At 43.5% G+C, this 25,030-nt stretch overlaps 1 protein-coding gene across 4 annotated transcripts in view; it reads left to right on the plus strand.

Moving 5' to 3' along the window:
- APBB1IP (amyloid beta precursor protein binding family B member 1 interacting protein) overlaps positions 1–25,030 on the plus strand; it is a 267,594-nt gene that overhangs the window by 91,910 nt on the left and 150,654 nt on the right. For all 4 annotated transcript variants that reach the window (XM_033931405.1, XM_033931404.1, XM_033931406.1 and 1 more), the window contains exons 3-4: positions 3,663–3,750; positions 9,812–10,116. In XM_033931405.1, the coding sequence (XP_033787296.1) occupies positions 3,663–3,750; positions 9,812–10,116 (393 nt within the window). The remainder of the gene's footprint in view (positions 1–3,662; positions 3,751–9,811; positions 10,117–25,030) is intronic.

The following is a 25,030-nucleotide window of genomic DNA, read 5'->3' on the forward strand; positions in this document are numbered from 1 at the left end:
GTGGATCCCATCTGGGCCAGGAGATTTGTCAACTTTTAATCTATCTATCTGCCTTAGAACGCTTTCGAGGCTTACCTCCATGCATGATAATATACCCTCCTGATCCCCCTTGAAGATTTTTTCTGGTTCCGGCATGTTGGATGTGTCTTCTTTTGTAAAGACCGACGCAAAGAACTTGTTTAGTCTATCAGCCACCTCTTTTTCCTCCTTCACCACTCCTTTCTTGTCTCCCTCATCCAGAGGTCCCACCTCCTCCCTCGCTGGCTGTTTCCCTTTTACATATCTGAAAAATGGTTTAAAATTTCTTGCTTCCTTGGCTAGTCTCTCCTTGTATTCTTTCTTGGCTTTTCTGACCACTCGGTGACATTCTTTCTGATGCTTCCTGTGCTCTTTCCTCTCCCTATGCACCCTAGCATCCTTCTAGCTTTCGCCATCACCTTTTGAACTTGTTTGGCCACCTTAACATCATCACATACAATCACATCCAAGTCCCGCTCTTCTGTCGTGCACATAAGTTCTTCACCCCCTAAACTATACTGTTCCTTCAGGTTTTTGCAGCCCAAATGCATGACCTTGCATTTCTTAGCATTAAATTTTAGCTGCCAAATTTTAGACCATTCTTCAAGCTTTGCCAGATCTTTCTTCATGTTAGGTCACCATCCTGAGTGTCTACTGTATTGCAGATTTTGGTATCATCCACAAAGAGGCAAATCTGACCTGACAGCCCCTCAGCAACATTGCTTATAAAAGTGTTAAAAAGAAGAGCCCCAAGAATAGAACCTTGAGGCACACCACTGGTAACATCCCTTTTCTCAGAGCGATCTCCATTGACCACTACCTTCTGTCGTCTTCCACTCAACCAATTCCTGACCCAGCCCGTCACTTTGTGGCCCATCCTGAGGGCACTCAGTTAATTTATTAGACATCTATGTTGAACACTGTCAAAGGCTTTGCTAGAATCTAAATACATCACAAAAGATTATACATACTGAGAAAGTTTCTCTCCTCTAAGCTGAGTGGGAGTCCTCTATTTGCAGTCTTGCCTGTCCTCTAAGGATCACCTATATATCCCATTCTGTTCAATATTTTGATGTCACAACTAGGAATAATTACTTGGAGTGTTTCAGCAATCAATCAAAAATTACTCTAAGATAAACTCTTCTCATTGACTCATTTTCATTAAACAATTAACACAGTCATGTTCGCCGATTTGCCATAGACCTCAGAACCACCACTCCTCCATCCGTTATTGTATAGTTCACTGGGGAGCTTACAGTGCCAATCTTCACTGGTCAAAGGATTTTCAGCTTTTAACATTTATCTAACTTTTCACTTAAAGTTCTCAATTTATACTTATTTAAAACTTTAAATTTTAACTTTTAGTTGAAACTTGCACTTATCTTTCTAGTAGTATATTTTTGTCTTTATTGTTTAACGGTTTGCGGTTGGACCCGACATGTTCCAACTGATATATGAATGTATATGTCGGATGACAGCGGGAAGGAATGGATCCCTGACAAAGCTGAGGCAAAACATGTTGGGTCCAACCGCAAACCACTAAACAATAAAGACAAAGATATACTACTAGAAAGATAAGTGCAAGTTTCAACTAAAAGTTAAAATTTAAAGTTTTAAATAAGTATAAATTGAGAACTTTAAGTGAAAAGTTAGATAAATGTTAAAAGCTGAAAAGCCTTTGACCAGTGAAGATTGGCCCTGTAAGCTCCCCAGTGAACTATACAATAACGGATGGAGGAGTGGTGGTTCTGAGGTCTATGGCAAATCGGCAAATATGACTGTGTTAATTGTGTAATGAAAATGAGTCAATGAGAAGAGTTTGTCTTAGAGTAATTTTTGATTGACAACTAGGAATAAGGCATTTGGCAGAGGGTTATCATATGTTCATGTATGCTCATTTTACTATGATATATATTCCTTTTATGGAAGCCATTTCTGACCTAATCAATAAAGTAACTAATGGCTTATCTATTTTGGAATATTGGGTTTCAGAGTTTAAATTAAAATTGAACAGTGGGGAAACAAAGTTTTTATATTGAGTAATCCTTATACAGTAAAACCTTGGTTTGCGAGGATAATTCGTTCCAGAAGCATGCTTGTAATCCAAAGCATTCATATATCAAAGAGAATTTCCCCATAGGAAATAATGGAAACTCATACGATTCATTCCACAACCCAAAAACTTTAATACAAAATACTACATACTTGTATTGCAAGACCTTGCTCATTTAGAACAGTCACTACACTCTTGCAGCGTCAGAGAGAGAAGAACTATCGGCTCAGTTGTGATGATGTGATGCATGTATCCTGTATGTACTTGTATTACAAGACATTTCTTGTATATCAAGTTAAAATTTAATAAAATGTTTTGCTTGTCTTGTAAAACACTTTCAAACCAAGTTACTTGCAATCCAAGGTTTTACTGTACTCGCTTTTTACTATAAGTTTTGATGCAGATTGCAATAAAAAATAATTTTAAAAATACATTGGAATTAAAAAGATGAAAAAAATAAACACCCCTCATTATGGCCCCCTTTTACAAAACCACAGTAGAGGGTTTTAGCACAGGCCAGTGAGGTAAAAGCTTTTATCTTGCTGACCTGTGCTAAAACCCTGTACAGTGGTACCTCGGTTTACGAGTGCACCGGTTTGCGAGTGTTTTGCAAGACGAGCAAAACATTCACAAAATCGGCGCCTCGGAAACTGAGCGCGCTTCGATTTGCGAGCGCCCCCCCCATGCGAACCGGCACCATCCCCCCCCCCCCCCGCGATCCGGCACTCCCCCGCCGCCATCGGGCCCCCCCCCCCGCCACCATCGGGCACCCCCCCGCTACCATCGGGCACCCCCCCGCCGCGACCTGAGGTCCCCCCAACCCACTCGAACCCTCTTCTTACTTTGCTGTAGCCTCCGCAGCGGCACCGGCACCAGCATGTCCTGTGCGTGCTGCCGGTGCCTGAAGATCTGCTTCCTGTGCTGGGCCTTGAGCATGTGCGCATGCTCAAGGCCTGAGAGTTCACGTCGAATGTGAACTCTCAAGGCCCAACACAGGAAGCAGATCTTCAGGCACCGGCACCACGCACAGGACATATTGGTGCCGGTGCCGCTGCGGAGGCTACAGCAAAGTAAGAAGAGGGTTCGGGTGGGTTGGGGGGGACCTCGGGTCGCGGCAGGGGGGTGCGGATCGCAGAGGGGAGGGTGCCGGTTCACAGGGGGGCCTTCGGGGGGAGCAATGCCGGTTCTCGTGGGGGGGGGGGGGAAGCAGCGCTGCTGGCCTCGGGGGGGGAACCTATCAAAGCGAGTTTCCATTATTTCCTATGGGGAAACTCGCTTTGATAAACAAGCATTTTGGATTACGAGCATGCTCCTGGAATGGATTATGCTCGTAATCCAAGGTACCACTGTATATCAAATCAAATCAAAATCTGTGTTCTAAAGTCTTACTTTACATGTATGATAAATCCAGCTACATGGTTTTTCTCTATTTCAGAGAAAAATGTTAAAAACAATATCTGCACATGACACACATGACACTTACAGGGAAAATTATGTACATTTAGCAGCAAACTTTAGATGCCTGTCCTGTGTGTTATGGTTTTGCCTTTTGTTCTAATTCTAACACCATCTTTCTATTTTATATCAACAGAGTCTGGGAGTGGAAATGATCCCACCTCCTTCTCCCAAAACACCTAATACAGAGTTCAGCTTCTCAGTTGGTTTTAAAGATTTAAATGGTAAGTAAAGTGTATTTCAGTTGCTATTGTAGCAAGTTCAGCCTTAATATTCACAATGCTTAACTCACCAATTTGCCATTATATACGGTGTAGTGCTATAAATTGTGTTTTGAAATTCTTGGGCAAGGATAAGCATCAAAGGGATAATTTTGCAAGCCTATTTTGGTAATAAAATTGCATGTGAAGGAGGCAATTCTATAAAAGAACACCTTTTAGGTGCTCTGATGCCAGTTATACCAGCCATAGACCTGGTGTAAGTGTGGGCACTTGCATGCGTCAAGGGAATTGCCATCCCCTCCTGGTACCTAGCTAGATCCCAAGTAGTAAAACAGATTTTATGCTGCATAGCTTGGGGAAATCCACTGCTTATTCCTAGGATATCTCAATAATTTCCTATGGACTTCTCTTTTAGGAAATTATCCAAACCTTTTTTAAACCCTGATAAGCTAACTGACTTCACCATATTCTCCAGCAACAAATTTCAGAGTTTAATTATATGTTGTGTAAAGAAATATTTTCTCCAGTTTGTTTTAACTCTACTACATAGTAGCTTCTTGCATGCCCCCTAGTTCTAATATATATGGATAGAGTAAACAAGTGATTCACATCTACCCTTTCCAGTCCACTCAGTATTTTATAGACCTCTATTATATCACCCCTGAGCCATCTCTTCTCCAAGCTGAAGATCCCTAGCCACTTTAGCCTTTCCTCATAGGGAAGTCGTCCCATCCATGTTATCATTTTCATTGCCATTCTCTGTACTTTTTCTAATTCCGCTATATCTTTTTTGAGATACGGTGACCAGAATTGCACACAGTATTTGAGGTGCAGCTGTACCTTAGAGCGATTATAACATTTTCAACTTTGTTTTCCACAAATAGAGAAGAATTAAAGACCTCTTAAATAGAGAAAAAAAAAAATTTTAAATCACCATTTAGCTTTAGTCACCACGCCTCTATGTGGCGTTCCAATTTCTTCTGTACATATATTCTCAAACGATGATTGTAATTCAAGTGGATGGCCCTTCAAATTAATCCAAAATTTGCATCTAAAATTCTTTTCAGTTTTACAAACTTGACAAGAGGCTTTGACCAGAGGCCTTGTTTCACAAGTGCTGCATCAGTATTAAAGGTCAAAATACTTCAAACCCCAATTGGAATGCCACATAGAGACATTGTGACTAAAGCTAAGTGGTGACCTAAAAATTTTTTCTTCTCTGTTTAGGAGGTCTTTAATTCTTCTCTATTTGTAGTGTTTTATGTATGTTATTCTATGAAAAATTTTGTGATATTTTTGCAAATTTTAAATTAATAAATATGTACAATATTTCTAACTTTGTAATTTGAGTACATTGTTCTGATATTATAGTATTTTTCTGTGGTATATACCCTTTAGGGATTTTTTTTCTTATCTTTGAGATTTACTTTTGAATCCCGTTGTTCATTGGTTGTAGCTCTCTGTTTTATTCTTTATGATATAAATACCATCAAACCACATTGTTCAAACCACATGGAATCCTCAAGAAAAAGAAAGAGTCCAGCTATACAAACCAGCTTAATAAAGGTATCATAATAAATGTAAAAAAATGACACATCATATATATTCAATTCCTGTGAGCATCAGAGCATTTACCATGCCAGTCCGCACTACTGTCGTTAGTAAAAAAAAAAAAAATAGGGTTAATCAAGCCATCTTCTCACATCAAAGCCATACAAAAATATGTAGTTGTTCCCCAATACAAGATGTAAGCTTCACCCTTGGGCTTCTTCAGGGGACTTATCAAGTTTATTAACAGAATTTGATTTATCGCCTATTGAAATCACTAAGCGATGTACATTACAATATATAATAAGGTAAAAGAGTTTCACAAATTAACAATAAACTTTTGACTAAAACAAACAAGTAGTTGGGATGGAAAAATTAAAAGTTACATATTTCATTTAAAATAGAAAATTGGGAAAAAAACGATAGGTAAGGGTACATAAAAAATCTCAGCTATTAAAAAATAAAAAAAACATAATCTGCTTTAGACATTGAAGGCATCTCTAAATAGATAAGATTTTAAAGATTTAAAGATTTGCATCTCAAGGAGGCAGTGCATGCAAATCCATCTCATACATATTCATGGTGGAGATCCTGAAAACCTGACCTGGCTCCAGCTCTTGAGGACTGTAATTGCCTACCCCTGGCCTATTCCATGGTAGTGCCATGGGAATGGGAACCACTGCCACAGTAATACCATGGCAATGGGGACCCAAGGCACCTTTCTTCAACACCAATCTGACACTACCTGTGCCGTACCTCATAGGCAGCGGAATGCTTTTTTGTTTGGGGGGCCCACAATCTTCGCCCACAATCTCCACCCCAGACCCCGCCCCCTTAATAGTACTAATTGTAATACCATTTTTTCCATTCATCCTATATAATAAAACGCTAGACGCGCATGCACACTAAGACCTGCGTGATCTGTAATCCCTGATCTGTGAGATGTAGGTCTGTGGCATTGCAGGAGTGCGCATGCGCGCCTACGTTTCTTTCTTCGTCGTCGTCGTCTTCGCCCCTGCCCCCCCCCAATCCCCATTGAGCCTCCCACCCGATCGCCTCCAGAGTCTGCTCCGCTCCTGCAACACCGGAAGGCCTTGAGCCCAAGTCGGCGAACGAGCTGGTCCTCAGCCGCGCCTCCCGCGCCTGAACTTGAACCTGAGGCTGGCGTCACTCCCTCCGAGCGAAGGTTTCCGGTTCAACGGTAGCCATAACAATTTTTAACGTATGCACGATCGAACTGCCGGGACAGAGCTACGAACCTGGAGCCGCTCGACCCTCCTCGCCCATCTGTGAAGTGTGAGCAAAGCACGGCCCAGCCCCGCTCACACCTGGCACATTGAGTCACACAGCACTACAGTGTCACACACTGTTAAAGTGAAATTCTGGCCTGGGCAGCTGTAAAAGGCAAAAATATGACGAAGCACTCTTACGATTCATGGGGGATCCGATCTGGGAAGGGAGGAAGAGAATTGGCTTGGGGGTAATAATGATGATGAGCTAAGGAAAGGGGGAGAGGAATAAGATGGGGAAAAAGGAAAAAGCAATGAAGTAGGGGAAAGGAAAGACCAGGATAAAGGGTCAGATAAGGAGAAATGAGGAAGGGATGAGAAATTAGATGATGAGGCTGAAGGAAAAGGCAGAAATGGAACTAGGAGGCAGCAATGGAAAAACTAGAAGGAGGGGGAAAAATTGAATAGAATAGTGGAAGGAAGACAGTCTGGTAAGAATATTCAAAGAATGGAGACAGGCAACAAGAAATGCATTTTTAGAAGGAGAAAAGAATATAATTGCAGAAAGCGTGGGAGGAGAAGAAAGAATGGAAACTAACCCGGAAACAGAGACAAGAATGAAATAAAAACATCAATTAAAGGGCTGCTGCTGGATAAGGTGAGCAGTGATGGGGTGGTGGAGGACACAGGGGAGGTAAAAGGAAGGGAGAAAGGGTGGTGGTGGACAGCCAAGGAAAAAAAAAGAAAGACAGAAATACAGAAAGCGGCTAAGGAGAGAGAAAAAGAAATAAAACCACACACACACACACACACACACACACACATATATTCTAGCACCCGTTAATGTAATGGGCTATAAGACTAGTTTTTCATATATACACACAAAATAATCATATTAACAATGCATAATGGTTAACCACAAAATTAAACTACACAAAGCACAATGTATGTATGCTTCTCAACATTCATTCCTACCAGAACACAGATAACCCCTAAGCAAATACAGGACCACAAACTAAAAGTACTAATTTATAAAAACAAAACCCTAAGATTCAAGACTCTGCATGTAGTACAACCCCAGAGAAATCAAAACAAATGCATTTCTTCCTGAACAGTGCAAAATATAGACAGCAGATGTAAATTGGCACAATTCAATCACTAAATTGAAAATAAAATCATTTCCCCTTACTTTTGTTCTCTGGTTTTCAAACCTTCTTTGCCTAGTCTCTGGCTGCACTTCCTTCTGCCTCTGCTCTTCACTGTGTATCCAGTGCCACCTTATCCATTTTCTGCTTTTCTCTTCTTCACTTTCAGCCCTACATCCATCTTTAGCATTAACTTTTAACATTCAGCTTTCTTCCATTTTTCTGCTTTCTTCTCAAAATCTACTTTTCCATGCCTTCCCTTCCCATCTATCCATGTTTACCATCTACTCCCTCTTTCTTCTCCCCTACACCTATCTATCCATAAGAAGCATTAGGTACTTCTTATTTCTTCCCTGCTGCACCCATTGCTGTGCACCATCTCCTCCCTCTGTCTCACTTTCCCCTCCATCTCTATGCATCATCTCATCCCTCTGCCATGATCATACATCTCTGTCTCCCCCAACCCCCCTTCATATGGTCTGGCATCTTTATCCTCTCCTTCCCATAGCCTGGAATCTCTCTCCTCTCCCATGGTCTGACATCTCTCACTCCTTCCCTCCCTCTTCCCGAGGTCTAACATCTCTCTCCTCTCCTTTCTGCCATCTGGCATCTCTCTCTCCCCTCCTTCCCTTTCATTATGTGGCCTGGCATCTCTCTCTCTCTCTTTCCCATTCCAGTGGTCTGACATCTCTCCCTTCTTTGAGTCATCTCTCTCTCCACCACTATCATTTCCAACAATTCTTCCTCTTTCTTCCTTTCCCCAAATACAGTACATCATCTCTCTTTCCCTCTCACACCACACACTTATGTCCAACAATTCTATGTTCCTTTTCCCTCCCTCACCAGCACTATTTCTTTCTCTCTCTTTCCACCTGAGTAGCATCTCTCTTTTCCTCCTTTCATACCCCCCACCCCAGCCCATGCATTTGTTCTTCCCAACCCTTTCCCAGTACGTGCAGTATCTGTCTTTCCCAAACCCCTGGGCATCTGTCCTCCTTGCCTTCCCAGCTTCCTATCCCCTGCACCCAGCCCCTCCCATGTCAGGCTCTGCACCCAGTCCCCTCCCTGCCAGACTCTGAACCCAGCCCCCTTCCCTTCCATCAGACACTTCACCTAGCCCCCTCCCCTGTCAGGCTCTGCACCCAAACCCCCCCCCCCCCCCCGGCTCTGTACCCAGCCTTCCTGCCCTGTCAGACTCTACACCCTGACACCCTCCCTGCCCTGTCTGTGTACCTCCTCCGAACCCTGGTGCTGCAGAGGTGCATTGGGCAGGAGTAAGCTTTCCACGCTCGTGCCCCGCTGCTAACCCGGTTGTCGGAGGCTGCCGGAGTTCTCTTCAGCCACTGAGCAGCCCCGAGCAGCAGCACCAAAGCATGCTGCTGCTCGGGGCTGCTCAGCTGATGAAAAGAACTTCAGCAGCCTCCGATGACCAGGTTACCAGTGGGGCAAGAGCACGGAAAACTTGCTCCTGCCCGATGCATCTCTGGACCACCAGGACATGACAGGAGTACCATTTTGGGGGGAGGCCATGGCCCCTGTGATCCCCCCCACCCCCTGTTCCGATGCCTATGCTATACGTTATCATCCCTGGTGTTCTAGTGGCTTCTTCATGAGCAGAAAAGAACCTAACTCTTTCCTGCTCCTGACACTGCTAGAGCGCTGCCAGTCCAAAGATGTCAAAATGGCTGCTGAAACTTCATGGGGCAGCCTCACAAGACTTCGAATCCATGGAATAAATATAATTTTTAATTTGGGTAGATTTAGACCTATCATTTTTTTCGGAACATTTACCTTACTGGCCCGTGGTAGAACCCTCTACCACAGCTTTGTAAAAGGAGCCCTAAATTTGAAAGAGTACCTCAGGAGCACCTTTAAGCTGGCTTCTTTATTTCCACATATACTTGTGCACCTTGCCATTTAACTGCATGATTTTAGCCACTGTAAGAAGTCACATTTTTAAATGGAAAGTTTTGCCTAGCTAAAATCCAATATTAGGTAACTATACCTTTTAGCACCTAAGGATTCCCCTCCCCCCCACCATTTTCTACATGAGAAATGCTAGTGAACTGGGAAGAAAAGTTCTGTACACTTCTGTAATTTGAGTATTATCTTTTCCACAAATATTCTACTTTTCCTTGCCAGAGTCACTCAGTGCACTAGAAGACAATGACTTAGATGCATTAATGGCTGATCTCATGGCAGACATCAATGAAACTGAGCAGAAGACATTCCAAGCACAGAAACCATCTTCTTCCTTCCAGAGAAACAGCTTTACTGATTCTGAGCCAGGTTTCAGTGTTGCAGCTTCCTGTGATTATCAATCAAACATCCCTGCTGCTTACACTCAAGATTATGAAGATTATTTTCCACCTCCACCTTCACCACCTCCTAAACCTAATTTTGACCCACCACCACCACTTCCAGAACTTTCTGAGCCACTGTCAAAGGTAAGCCTGCCACTCCATATCGTCTCTATTATAAAAAAAACATCTCCATATGTAAATAACATTTAAACAAGGAGATTGCATATATGTGTAAATGGTGATTTCAGAAAGCCGTTATTTATACATGGAATTACAAGGCAGGACATAGACTAATGCCAATACTGTGATACTTGTACTCTGCTATTATCCTATAAATCTAAAGTGGATCACAAAAATAAGCAACAAAACAATTGGTTATCTCCAGAATATCACAGAAACAAAGAATCAAAATCTAGTCCATCATAAATGAAGATACTTCCAGAACAAATAGGTTTCAACTGATTGTGAAATGCCAAATGATCAAATGGATCTCTTATATCAGAAGGTAAACTATTCCACATTAAAAGCAGTTTGGTATATTGCTTTGTATCTCAATCCTTTTGCACCCTGGGATCGGTAGCAGGGAATATTGCTACTATTTGGAGTTTTGCCAGGTACTTGTGACCTAGATTGGCCACTGTGGAAACAGGATATTGGGTTAGATGGACCCAGTATGGCTATTCTTATGTTGTAATTCTCATTTGCTCATAATGACCAAAGCACTGATGAAAATAGATTCAGATGACTCATTCAATATCATGCTTGGATGTGCAAGATTTTAAAAATCAAGTAGCTCATTTTAAACATCATACAGGCTTCTACAGATATCCAATATAGCTTCCTTAAGATGATGTTGTAGCAATATTTTGGAGAGCCTGAGAATTTTCATTCCATGAAGTTTCCTGTGATATTTACAGGAATTTTCATTTTTGTTTGGTCATTTTGTACATTGCCAATAATAGCGTGGAAATTGCGTGCATGATTAGAATGAAGGTGCACTCTTTTCCCAATAGGGGGCACATGCACATCAATTTGTGCATGTGTAACAGTTCACACATAATGGTTCCACTCTCCGGAAAGAGTGCTTTTTTCCCACATAGTGTATAGTGCCTCCTGGAATGGACAACTTTCCATAGCGTCTATGGGTATTGAATAAGTTATTGGCAATAAAGTTCTAGGTAATAAAGTTCTAGGCAAATAGGGCCCAATATTCAGACCATGGGAGGCAGACTGGCCACCTCTTAAGATTCCCTAATGAGAATCTCTTAAAGCTGCAGTAGGTGCTTAAAAGATACAAGAATAGCAGCAATGTCAAAAAGGAAGCTGGATTGAGACATCCGGGTTTTACTTCCATTGAAAACAATGGAAGTAAGGAGGACAGATAGAGACACCTGGATTTTATTTCCATTGAAAGCAATGGAAGTAAAACCCGGATGTCTCAATCTAGCCTCCTTTTTCTGGAGCCATATGGTAACCCTACTTTTGTTTCAACTTCAACAAGTTTATGTTATAACAGTGGGAAACTGATTTACAAGAACAAATGTCTTGTGATAGGTGTGATATTATTAAGGTCCCTTTGGGGTTCTGTCTTTAACATTTTTGAAGGATACTCTTACAACGTAGGGCTCATTTTTAAAAAGAGAAAAATGTCCAAAAAGCAGTAAAAAGGGGCAGATGGACATTTTTCTTGTCAAACCCTTCCAATTTGCTATTTTCAAAACCTATTTTCTAGGCATTGATCAGTAGTTTGTTTAAATCAGGGAGCATGTTAGAGGGACTAGGGTGGGCTTATGACTTGTTCTGCCATACATCTAGGGCACATGGACATTTGAGGCTAGATCTAAAAAGATTTTATAATATGTTATATATGTAATCACATTTGAAATAGTGGGGATGGGGGGGTGGGTTTACATATTATAACTTAAGTTGTATATGAAAGTTAATCAAGTGATATTGTTTAAGTTTAAATGATATTGTCTGATACACTTGTTTTAAGATGTAAAATGAATAAAGAATTTATTTTTTTTTTAAAAAGTGCTAAAAAGGTGCCCTTACTGACTAGATGATGGCTGGCAGGATGTAAATATGACCCACATACACACACACTCCCCTAGTGGTCATTGACCCCCACCCTCCAAAGATGTGAATGAAACAGTGCATACCTGCTTATATGATAGCTTCAGATGTTATGGCAAGTCCTAGTAGAGCATCAAGGTTCCTGGAGTAGCCTAATGGGTGGTGTAGTCAACCGTAGAGATATCCTACTCTAACTACTACACTTATGATGTCCTTCCAAAAACTACCCAAATCCCACTGTATCTAAATATATGTGATACCTGCAGGCATAAGGGCTATTACCGTATTTTCACGCATATAACGCGCGCATTATACACGATTTTACAAACCGTGCATAATCATGCGTGTTATATGCGTGAGCACGTTGTACAAATTTTTTTTTACATAGTTTCCCCCCCTGACGTCCGCTTCATCCCCCTGCCCCACCCCGAAGGACCGCTCGCACCCCCACCCCGAAGGACCGCTCGTACCCCCCCGACGTCAAATTCATCCCCCATTCCTGATGCCAATGAGCCCTGCTGCTTCTTCTGCCGGCGGTCCTGCCCCTTCTCTGAGCCCTGTGCTGCTTCCTCTGCCGCGGTCCCGCCTCTTTTCTGATGTCAGAGAAAGGGCGGGACCACCAGCAGAGGAAGCAGCGCAGGGCTCAGAGAAGGGGCAGGACCGCCGGCAGAAGAAGCAGCAGGGCTCATTGGCATCAGGAACCAACGGTTCTCTGTGCAGGGGGGGGGCGCTGGGGGATGAATCGGACGTCGGGGGTTGCGAGCGGTCCTTCGGTGTGGGGGGGCCAGCGGTCCTTCAGGGTGGGGGGGCCAGTGGTCCTTCGGGGTGGGGCATCAGGCTTTCAGGGTGGGGACAGGACTTCAAGGGGGGACAGGACTTCAAGGAGTGGGAGGGCCAGTGTGGTTAGAAAACTGAGTGGCAAGCATGCTCAGACCATCTTCTTTGTCTGTAGATGGTCTGCGCATGCTTACAGAGCTGGGAGCAGGAAAGGGCGGCGAAAGGAGAGTCGGGACGAGAGGAGACTCGGGGCAGGGCGGCGAAAGGAGAGTCGGGATGAGAGGAGACTCGGGGCAGAGGGCAGGGCGGCAAGAGGAGAGTCGGGACGGCAGAAGGAGATTTAAATTCAAGGAGCAGCATGCGCGGTATATGCATGTGCGCGGTATATAATAATTTCTTTACATAAATTTAGGTTTCCCGCGCGCTATACCCGTGTGCGCGGTATATGCGTGAAAATAAGGCAGTGTGGTATACAGTTCAGTCCAGTAGGTTTGGGGTGGGTTTTGGAGGGCTCACCATATACTATATGGGTGTTATGTTTATATGGGTACCTAGGCCCCCTATGGTGTCCCACTTCTCTGCTGAGATGTCTTTGTGGCCAGTCTACTAAAAATGCTGGCCCCTCCTACATCCCAATGACTTGTATTTGCATTTTTCATGTGGATATTTTTTTTCCCCCCAAAATGGTTCAAAAAGATAGATGCACATCTGAAAATTGCCATTTAAAAAACACCCCAAGATATGAGGGACCGCTGAAAAGTTCTCAGCCCAACCAACATAGTTGGGGCAGTCTCAATTGAAGGCTATACACCAAGTCCAGTGATTTTTCACCTTTGTTGGTTGGGCTGTGAACCTTTTAGCGGCCCCTCGTAGATGTTATGCAGTTTTGAAAGTGGGCATGTGTGGTACTGGATTTTTGTGCATCTTCTGCAAAATGTCCAAACTCTTATTTGAACTTCATATCGAAAATGGCCTTCTATATCCCCCAGTAAAATAGTTTCAGCCTCAAAATAAGTAGCATTGATTTTTCTCCTAGAGAAAAAAATTACTACTTGGTAATTTTCTAACACAGTCAGTAGATTGTACAGTATTTTCCATCTATTAATAAAATTGAGTTGATAGAGATCTGACTAAATAACAGGTTTCTAATTTACATCTAAAATTTCAAGATGGTGTAGATTGAATTTAGTTTCGATATTACATTACATTACATTAGGGATTTCTATTCCGCCATTACCTTGCGGTTCAAGGCGGATTACAAAAGGTTAATTTAAAAAAAAAACAGTTACAATGATTAGCAAGAGAGGTAAGTTGTAGATCTTATAAACATTTAGCGGGTTGTTGATTGTGAGGTGGTTTGTAAAAGAGTTAATAGGTGGTCATAGTGGATATGGCTTTGGCAAGTCAAAAAATCTACATGCATATTCCCCATCCTACATGGGGAATGTGCATCTATGTCAAAAGGTTCCCTGTGAAGATTTGCACCAGCATAGAGACACTCACAAATTTTTTTTAAGTGCTCATTTAGGGCTTTGCACAAAGGATTAAAATAATAATTTTGGGTTTTTTTCCTGACTCCAAAGGCAAAACAAAACAAAAATTATAGCCTTCCTTTACCTATTTGGTAATTCTAGAAGTTCACATCTTTCCTAAACATGTTAACCACCTTTTGAAGTATATTTTTCATTTAAGGAAGGAAAGTTGGATAAAGAAACTGCACATTGAAAAACTGAATCATCTCTTTAAGATTAAGATTACAGAAATAACAACTTTAAAAAAACCTGCTCAGCATTAACGGCACAGTGGTGCTGAGCTAAGCCTCTTAACTTTCCATCAAGTTTGGCATTTCTATTTAAGCTTGTCCTGAGATGATTCAGGAGCTCTGGAGTCCCTGACGATTGCTGTGATTATATGGGGATGGTAGATAAAATGGCAAGGTGCTTAACAGAATATAAACACATATTTCACAACCTTAACGATGTTTGTTTTAATTTAATACAACAGGGTAAATATTCAGTGACAGTCAGCAATTTTCATGCCACCACTGCATGCTTTATGCCCTTAGATATTCAATGCCAAGCCATGTCCAAGCATCAACTTTACATATCTTGATATGTGCAGATGGCCAGCACTACCAGATAATTTTCAGTATTAGCCCTTAACCATTTCTGTTAAACCGGCCAAAGATAGGACAGCTATTTATGCAGAGGAAAGCTCCCCAGAGCTGGCCAGAGAGAGCCTGGATGAATCGCTGCCAGGAAGAAGATGATTGTAAGACTGTCGGAAGTAGGCAAGGAGGGATGCTGGACTCATGAAGTGAGGAGACAATGGAGGGTGGGGAAAGAAAAATACAGAAGAGCATGGACCTAGTAGAAGCAGGGGGTATGCAGGGCAGACACAGACTCAGGAAGAACCAGATTGAGTGATGCCAGACCGACGTGACAGCAAGATGCAGGAGAAAAAGAGGAGACCCTTGACATGGGGAAAGGGGTGCTTGTTGCAGGATGCGGGTGAAAAAAGCAGAGAGAGGAAGCTCTGGATATGGTATGAGATACAACAAAGAGATTGGAAGACAGCTTACAGCCAAGAACCCAGAGGAGCATTGATGGACCTGGGAACAGAGGAATGCAGAGGAGTGATGCTGGATGCAAGGGAAACAAAGAGATGAGATGGTGCATATGGATGGGGAAGGAGAAGGGAAGAGAGAAAGAGGAGATGGTGCACGTGGATTGAAGGGAAGAGAGAGCGAGCAGATGGTGCACATGGATAGAGGGGAGGGGAAGGGAAGAGAGAGAGAGCGAGAGAAAGTAGATGGAACACATAGATATAGGGAAGGGAAAGGGAAGAGAGATAGCAGATGGTGCACGTGGATAGAGGGGAAGGGAAGAGAGAGAGAGAGAGTAGATGGTACACATAGATAGAGGGGAGGGGAAGGGAAGAGAGAAAGAGGAGATGGTGCACATGAATAGAGGGGAAGGGAAGGAAATATAATATAACATAAGAATATAAAAGATGCCATACTGGGACAGACCGAAGATCCATTAAGCCCAATATCCTGTTCCAACCAGAGGACAATCTAGGACACATGTACTTGGCAAGATCCCAGCAGAGAAAGGGAGGAGATGGTGCACATGGATGAAAGGGAGGGGAAGGGAAAAGAGGCAGGAGAAGGAGAGAGAAGAGAGAGGGACGCAATGCAGTCATGGATGGATGGGAGGGATGGAAAGAGAAGAGAGAGGGAGGAGATGAAGTCATGGATAGATAGGAAGGGAAGAAATGGAAAGGTAGGTAGATTTGAGATGAAAGCAGAAAAATGGAAGAAAGCTGAATATGAAAAATCAGTACCAAAAATAGATATAGAGCAAAAATTGAAGAAGGAAAGGAAAGAAACAATAAAATGGATAATGAGGCCAGGGAAACAGTTAATAATATAGATAGAGGGATCATCTATTTAATATTAAATGTATAGTGCTATGTACTCCGTTCAGCACTATAGAAATTATAAGTAGTAGTAGTAATAGAGGGAACAAGATGATCAGAAAAATAAAATCACCAGAGAACAAAAGTAGGAAAATTTTTTTTATTTCCAATTTAGTAATTGAAATCTGTTAGTGTTGAGAATTTACATCAGTTAACTTTATATTTTGGTCTGTTCAGGAAGAAATGCATCTTAGGGTTTCATTTGTGTACATTAGTGCTTTTAGTTTGTGGACCTTTATTTGAAGAGGTTTTTATTTGGTATAAGAACATAAGAATTGCCGCTGCTGGGTCAGACCAGTGGTCCATTGTGCCCAGCAGTCTGCTCTCACGGCGGCCCCCAGGTCAAAGACCAGTGCCCTAACTGAGACCAGCGCTACCTGCGTACGTTCCGGTTCAACAGGAACTTATCTAACTTTGTCTTGAATCCCTGGAGGGTGTTTTCCCCTATAACAACCTCCAGAAAAGCGTTCCAGTTTTCTACCACTCTCTGGTGAAGAAGAACTTCCTTACGTTTGTACAGAATCTATCCCCTTTTAACTTTAGACAGTGCCCGCTCGTTCTCCCTACCTTTGAGAGAGTGAACAACCTGTCTTTATCTACTAAGTCTATTCCTTCAATATTTTGAATATTTCGATTATGTCCCCTCTCAGTCTCCTCTTTTCAAGGGAGAAGAGGCCCAGTTTCTCCAATCTCTCACTGTACAGCAACTCCTCCAACCCCTTAACCATTCTAGTCGCTCTTCTCTGGACCCTTTCGAGTAGTACCGTGTCCTACTTCATGTACGGCGACTAGTGCTGGATGCAGTATTCCAGGTGGGGGCATATCAGGGCCCAGTACAGCGGCATGATAACCTTCTCCAATCTGTTCGTGATCCCCTTCTTAAGCATTCCTAGCATTCTTTTTGCCCTTTTCGCTGCCGCCACGCATTGCGCAGACAGCTTCATCGACTTGTTGACCAGTACTCCCAAGTCTCTTTCCTGGTTGGTCTCTCCGAGTACCGCACCAGACATCCTGTATTCGTGTATAAGATTTTTGTTACCGACATGCATCACCTTACACTTATCTAAGTTAAACCTCATAAGACATATCGCAGCCCATTTCTCAAGTGTGTTTATGTCCCGTTGCAGGTCTTCGCAATCCTTCTGCGTCTTCACAACTCTGAATAGCTTCTTATCGTCCGCAAATTTAATCACCTCGCTCGTCATACCAATTTCCAGGTCATATATAAATATGTTAAAGAGTACGGGTCCAAGCACCGAACCCTATGTCACTCCACTCATGACGCTGTTCCAGTCTGAGTATTGTCCATTTACCCCCACTCTCTGTTTCCTATCCGCTAACCAGTTTTTTATCCACATGACTATTTCACCCTCGATTCCATAGCTCGCAATTTTTCAAAGTAGTCATTCATGCGGGACCTTGTCGAACGCCTTCTGAAAATCCAGATATACAATGTCGACCGGCTCGCCCTTGTCTATCTGCCTGTTTACTCCCTCGAAGAAGTGCAGCAAGTTCGTCAAGCAAGATCTTCCCTTGCTGAAGCCGTGCTGGCTGGTCCTCATCAGATTGTGTCCGTCAAGGTGATCAATGATGCAGTCCTTTATCAACACCTCTACCATCTTTCCAGGTACCAAGGTCAGACTCACCGGTCTGTAGTTTCCCAGATCTCCCTTCGAACCTTTCTTGAAGATCGGTGTAACATTTGCCACTTTCCAGTCTTCCGGAATCCTTCCCGATTTGATCGACAGATTGGCTATTAGTTGAAGCAGTTCAGCTATAGCTCCTTTCAGTTTCATGATTACTCTCAGATGGATGCCATCCGGTCCCGGGAATTTATCATTTTTAAGCCTATCAATCTGCCTGAATACCTCTTCTAGACTGACCATCAACCCTGTCAGTTTTCCGTCTTCGTTTCCTTTGTATAGCCTGTCAGTAGTCTCTTTTGGCCCCTCTTACTGCCTTATGGCACCTGCTTTGATGCTGTTTGTGCTTTTTCCAGCTTTTTTTTCATTTTTTACCTTTTCCATTCCTTAAACAAAGTCTTCTTGTCTCTGATCGCTTCCTTCACCACTACAGTGAGCAACACCAGTTCCTTGTTCTTTATCCTCTTGGATCCCTTGTTGATTCACGGTATATATAGATTTTGCGCCTTGGTGACCATGTCCTTAAAAAGGGACTATGCTTGCTCTAGCATCTTTACAGTGCTTATCCTTTTCTAAATCTTCTTCCCCATCATGAGTCTTATCCCTTCGTAATTCCCTTTTTGGAAGTTCGGTGTCGTGGCCATCATTCTGAATTGATGTTTCACCCCTGTGTCTAGGTCGAAGCGGATCATATTGTGATCACAGGTTCCCAGCATCCCCTCTACTTCTACACCTTGCGCCGGTCCTCATAGTCCATTTATAATTAAAGTCCAGAATTGCATTTCCTCTCGTATTTTCCTTGACAAGTTGTTCCAGGAAGCAACCGCCTATAGCATCCAAGAACTTGGTCTCTCTAATGTAGCCGGAGGTGCCTAGATTCCAGTCTATTCCCGGATAGTTGAAGTCACCCATGATAACTGTGTTGCCTCCCTTGCATTTGCATTTAATCTTGTCCGTCATTTCTCCATCAATTTCTTCAGACTGCCCTGGGGGTCGGTAGTAGATGCCAATCTTCGTTTCTATTCCATTTGTTCCCGGAATTTTGACCCATAAAGACTCTAACTTATTCTTCGTATCTGGTGTGTTCTCTCCGGTAGACTCAATTCCCTCTTTGACGTATAGGGCAATGCCCCCACCTTTTTGACCCACTCTGTTTCTGCGGTATAGCTTGTATCCCGGTAGCACAGTATCCCAGACATTTTCCTCATTACACCGTTTTCGTGATGTCGATGATGTCAAGGTTATCTTTTTGTGCCATAGTTTCTAATTCACCCATCTTATTCCTTAGATTCCTTGCGTTTGTGTACATAAACTTGAGTTTACGGCCTGTTACTTTCTTGCATTTCCTACCCTCTTGTGTCCCTTTCGATCCATCAGGATTTCTGTCTTGCCTATGATCCGGTGAGTCTTCCCCACTATCTTCCTGCACAGTATCCTCTAGGTATACCGTTTCCCGAACCATCGACTCTGTCGACTGTCAGCTTTCTCCTTCTTCCTAGTTTAAAAACATCTCAATTTCTCTCTTGATGTTGCTTGCAAGTAACTTCATTCCATCTCCGCTGAGGTGAAGTCCATCCTTCCTGAATAGTTTGCTCTTTCCCCAGAATGTCATCCAGTTACACACAAAGTGGAATCCTTCTTCCTCACACTAGCACCTCATCCATGCATTCACTGCTTGCAGTTCCATCTGCCTCTTCTCATCAGCCCTAGGTACTGGCAGGATCTCTGAGAATGCTACCCTCAGCATTCTGGGCTTCAGCTTCCTTCCTAGCATCCGGAACTGGTCCTTCAGTACTTCTCTGCTGTTGCTCATGTTGTTTGTCCCCACATGGATCACCACCACCGTATCTTCCTCTTCCACGCTGTCAATGATCCTGTTGATACAGCTCACTATGTCTTTTATCTTGGTCCCAGTAAGCAGGTCACCAGCCGATCCTGTCTTCCTCTCACTATGTGGCTGTCGACTTGTCTGATAATGGAGTCCCCCCACAATGATCACTGTCCTCTCTGTCTTCTCTTGTCTCTCTATCTGTAGGTCCATGTCCTCTGTACACTTCCATCTTCCCTCTACCTGGTGTTGGCTTGCACTGGACTCGTCTTCCTGTGGGTTCCCTCCACTGTTTCCAGGAATCGCTGCTGTGTCACCCATTTCTTCCATGTGGTTGTCCTCCAGGTGGTCCTCATTCACTGTGGGTGTATCTTGGCAGTTCCACTGTTGCTGGTGATTTTCCACAGCCTCCCTGTATGCCTCCTTGATGAACTTCTCTAACTCCCGGACTTCTTCCTCATTGGTTTCCTCTGTCTTGAAGTTTTATGCCTCTCTGTCCTCCTCCACTGCTTGAAGTGCTTCTATTTTCAGTATTCTGTCTTCCAGGAGTCTAACTTGTTTCTTCAAGCTCTCCATTGAATGCATACATAAGACCACCTCCCAGAGGGGAGGTAGTCATATATATAGCAAACGGTGCAGAAAACTGGGTAGCTCAACATCCTGCTTATGTCTGCTACTTCCATTGCTGTCCACCTGCCAGTCTGCTGTCTAAAGTGGTTTCTCCCTGCTTGCTTGTTGCTTGTGTGTCCTTTGTGTCTGCTGCGGTTGCCCTCTGCTCTGTTTGTTTGCTTGTTGCTTATGTGTCCTCTGTGTCTACTGCTGTTGCCTTCTGCTCTTCTTTGCAGTGACTTGTCCCTCCTTAAGGCCCTTCGCAAAGGCGCTCTCACTAAGACGAGCACCTTTAACTCTCGCTTTTGACGCGCACCGAACGGATGAGCGCCGTTGGCCCCTCCCCTTTTAAGGGAGAGCTCCGGTGGATGAAGTCGGGGGGGGCGGAGCTAACTCTCACCGTTGCCCCTTGCTCTCTCCTGCCTTCTGTTCCTGCTTCCCTTCTCTCCTGCTTTTCTCCTCTCCTGTCTCCTAGCTTCTTTGCAGAGAGCTCAGAATGGATTACATAAGAGTACTCTTGGAACCTTGTATGGGTTACGTCTTTTCTGGACGGGGGAAAGATAGTATAAACTTACAAGATAGCAATATTATAAGGGCATCATTTGTATATACATGATGAAGAATCCTGTGGTATCATAGTCCACAGGGAATTCTGCTGAGGCAATTGCGGAGGGATGGGGTAGGGATAGCATGAGATCAAGAGGATATGATTAGGTAAAAATGTGGGCTTTAATGGCTTTCCTGAAGTATAAAAGTCCCTCTAGGGATCTGATGGAATCTAGAGAATCTTTTTTTCTGGTTTCTGCTCTAGTGGGATGGAAGTCGAAAAACTTTGGTTAGTGTCGTGATCCCAAGAAGGAATACATTTGTTGGCTCTCCTTCAGCCCTTTTGGACTCATAATGGTCTCAACTTAAAAATCTGTGAAGACCACTGGGTTAAGGGATGAATATTGGCACTTATTCAGTTAAATGCAGACTCTATCCTCGGACTGCCCACAAAATAGATGGCTTCTATTTTCACGGTTAGAGAAGATATTCAGCATAGAGAAGCCAGCGCTCAAATATCCCTAGAGAGCCTCTCCTACCCAGAATATCAGCTGCAACACGTTTCCATCAGTGTTAATCACACCTTGTTTTTCAAGCTGTATCTGCCTATAGAAGGCTCTTCCACACTTATGAGTCACATTGTCTAACAATTTCATCACCTGAAAGGGGTTAACAATTCATACTAATGCTCCTTAGATAGACAGTTCCCTGACAATCCACAGCAGGAATGTATATTTTTGTCCTTTGTGCACTCAACCCAGCACAAGGGTGGGGAAATCCTGTTCTTTAGTTTGGAGCCATGATAATAATAATAATAATAATAATAACAGTTTATATACCGCAATACCGTTAAGTTCTATGCGGTTTACAGAAGATTAGTGGGGTACAAGTTGAGTTGACGTACAAGTTGAGTTAACTTAAGGGATGTGGGAACAATGGGGAGAAAGGGCAAGAGGGGAAGGAGGGAAGTGGGTCAGCTGTCTAGGTATTTCAGGAATAGGTGAGTTTTGAGGCGTTTCCTGAATACCTCATAAGTGGTGGGCAATAGGAGTTGTTCTAGGTCTTTACCCCATAGAGCAGCCTGATGTGAGAGAAGATGCTCATGGTGTTTTTTTAGTTTGCATCCTCTAACCAGGGGAGAAACGAAGTGCGAGTGGGAGCTTCTCTTGTGTTTGTTGGCTGAGAAGGAGAATAGGTCAGTGATGAGCACGAGTCATTTCCAAAATACATAAAACAGCAGAATTCTTGGACCAAATGTATGCACACATGCAAGTCTTTTGGGCCTATTTAAATAGATAATCTTATGTGGAGGAATGGTAAAAAAAAAAAAAAAAATGAACCTTTGAGACATCCTGAAAAACTCTGGAACTAAGTCATAAACTGTTGTCTAGCTGAAGCTACTTATATGATATGTATTAGTGTCAGCATAGAAGCCAGGTCTATAAGTGCCAGTGGGTGCTGAACACTCCCAATATTAAGCAAGCTCCTACACTGTGTCCAAGGAGAGGTAATATGTACTGTGTTTAGCGCTCCCTATCATTTTGAAATGTTGGCACCTATGTAGGGTTACCAGATGACTGGGAAAACCTGGACATGTCTTCTTTTTAGGGGTCTTTCCAGGTGCTCGGAGGGATTTCCAAAATCCGGCAGTTTGTCCACGTTTTGGAAGTCCCTGATCTCAGAGCCGTGTCTGGGGGGTGTCTGTGCAAGTGCGGATGTCGATGCGATGACATTATATGCATGCGCAGATGCCCTCCAGACACAGTCCCGATCTTAGGAAAGTTCATGGGGGGGAGGGGGTAGGGCAGGAGCAGAACAGAGCAGAGCTGGAGGCGGAATGGGGCGTGGCTGAAGAGGGGCTGGGGACAGAATGGGGTGGGACTAGGTGTCCTCTTTTTTAATAGAGGAAATCTGGCAATCCTACACCTATAAATGTCAGTAGTTGTTTACACATTTCTAGCCTGAATATTTTCAGTATTCATCACTGTGGACATTGCAACTGATCGCATCGCCCTCAGCATCATCCACATCAGCACTTTTTCATACAAAGTCAAAGATAAGTGCTTTTTCTGTTTATTGAAAATGTAATTAATCCGCTTTAAATAATGAGTGAGAGTGTCGGGTCGATGAACGAGAATCCTACCTGCATTACCATCTTGGCGTTCAAGAATTGAACGTTGCAGGATTTCTGAGACCCTTCCTCTCAACTGCACAACAACTTGTAAGTTGGGGTAGAAACCTGATTTATTGTTTTGAATGACCACTCATTGAGGTTTCTGTAAGCCGTAGCTTGATACTGTCAATCTTTGACAGAATTTGGAATTATGTATAGTTTTTTGAGTGGCTTAGGGTGCTGTGTAGTCATCTAACAAGGTCAACAGAACCCTGACATCATCTATACCAGGGGTGCCCAACGCGTCGATCGCGATCGACCAGTAGCTCAGGAAGGCAACTCGAGTCGATCGCACTCGTGTTGCCGTCCTGATCTACGGGCCGATCAGCCTTCCTCTCCAGTGTTCTCCCTAGGGCCTTTTAGCTGGGCGGTCCGCCCAGCTGTCATCTGCCGCTGCTGAACATTAAACCCCCCCAAAAAAAAACCGGCTTGGAGATTTCAGTCCCTAGCGAACTTATGCTCCGGGCTCTAACGTGTGCGTGCCGGCTTCTCTTCTCTTCCCTCCGAAACCGGAAGTTATGTCCGGGGGGGGGGGAGAAGGGAAGCCGGCACGCACATGTTGAGAGCCCTGAAGCAAGCGTTCGCTACGGGCTAATGCGGGAGACAGGTTAGTGAAGCATTTGTTCTTGTTCCTGCCGGGTCCTGCCTACTTTCTGTTTCCGCGAAGGCAGGACCCGGCAGCATTTCCCCCAATAGGTTGATCACGATCTTGGGCTGATCAGCCTTCCTCTTCCCGACGGCAGAATTGACGTCGGGGAGAGGAATGCTGGTTGGCCGAAGCAGGGAGAGCTTGGGGCCTGTTATTGGTGGTGTTTGGGTCCTGGTCCCCGATGGTAATGGCAGTGGCAGTGGCTTGGGGAAGGGCAGGGAGAAAGAAAGAAAAAGGGCAGGCAGGGATACAGAAGGAAAGAAGAGAAACAGAAAAAAATGAAAGGGAGGCAGAGAGAAAGAAAGGGCAGGGAAGAGGAAGGAAAAGTGGGGGGGAAGGAATGAGGTCTGGAGGAGAAGAAGCATACAGGCTAAAAGAAGGGAAGAAAGATTGTATGCACAGTCAGAAGAAGAAAGTGCAACCAGAGACTCATGAAATCACCAGACAAGGTAGGGAAAATGATTTTATTTTAAATTTAGTGATCAAAATGTGTCTGAATTTATATCTGCTGTCTATATTTTACACTAAGGTCCCCTTTTACTAAACCGCAATAGAGGTTTTTAGCGCAGGGAGCCTATGAGTGTCGAGAGCAGCACTGGGCATTCAGCGCAGCTCCCTGCGCTAAAAACTGCTATCGTGGTTTAGTAAAAAGGGAGGGGGTATATTTGTCTATTTTTGTATGGTTGTTACTGAGGTGATAGTGCTTAGAGTCATCTGCTTTGACCTCTTTGAAAAACCCTGGAATAGGAATGATGATTAACATTTTCTATGCATACAGTGTGCTTTGTGGTTTGTTTTTTATTTTATTGTTGGTAGATCATTTTGACTTGGTCATTTAAAAAGTAGCTCGCAAGCCCAAAAAGTGTGGGCACCCCTGATCTATACAGTTGGCTGGGGCTTTAGATAGGGATTGTCAGCTTTCTCCTCTACTATTTGTGCGCTGGTTAATATTCAGCTGGCATTGGTCAGCAGCTTTTTAAACACTGACTGTTGCAGGCAAAATTAGACCCTGACATTAAATGTCTATGTCCATGTCCATGAAGAGAGCTTCCGGGATAAGCACATGGAATCTCTTAGAGAAAGGAAGAGATAATGGTTACTGCAGAGGAGCAGACTGGATGGGCCATTTGGCTTTTATCTATGTTTTATATGCGCTTAACAGCCATATTAGGTCAGACCAATGGCCCATCGAGCTAGCCCAATCTCCTGTTTCCAAAGTAACCAATCCAGGTCACAGTACCTGGCAGAAGCCCAAATAGTAGCAAGATTCCATGCTA

Source organism: Geotrypetes seraphini, chromosome 2, assembly GCF_902459505.1.
Source record: "Geotrypetes seraphini chromosome 2, aGeoSer1.1, whole genome shotgun sequence".
NCBI classification, from domain to species: Eukaryota; Metazoa; Chordata; class Amphibia; order Gymnophiona; family Dermophiidae; genus Geotrypetes; species Geotrypetes seraphini.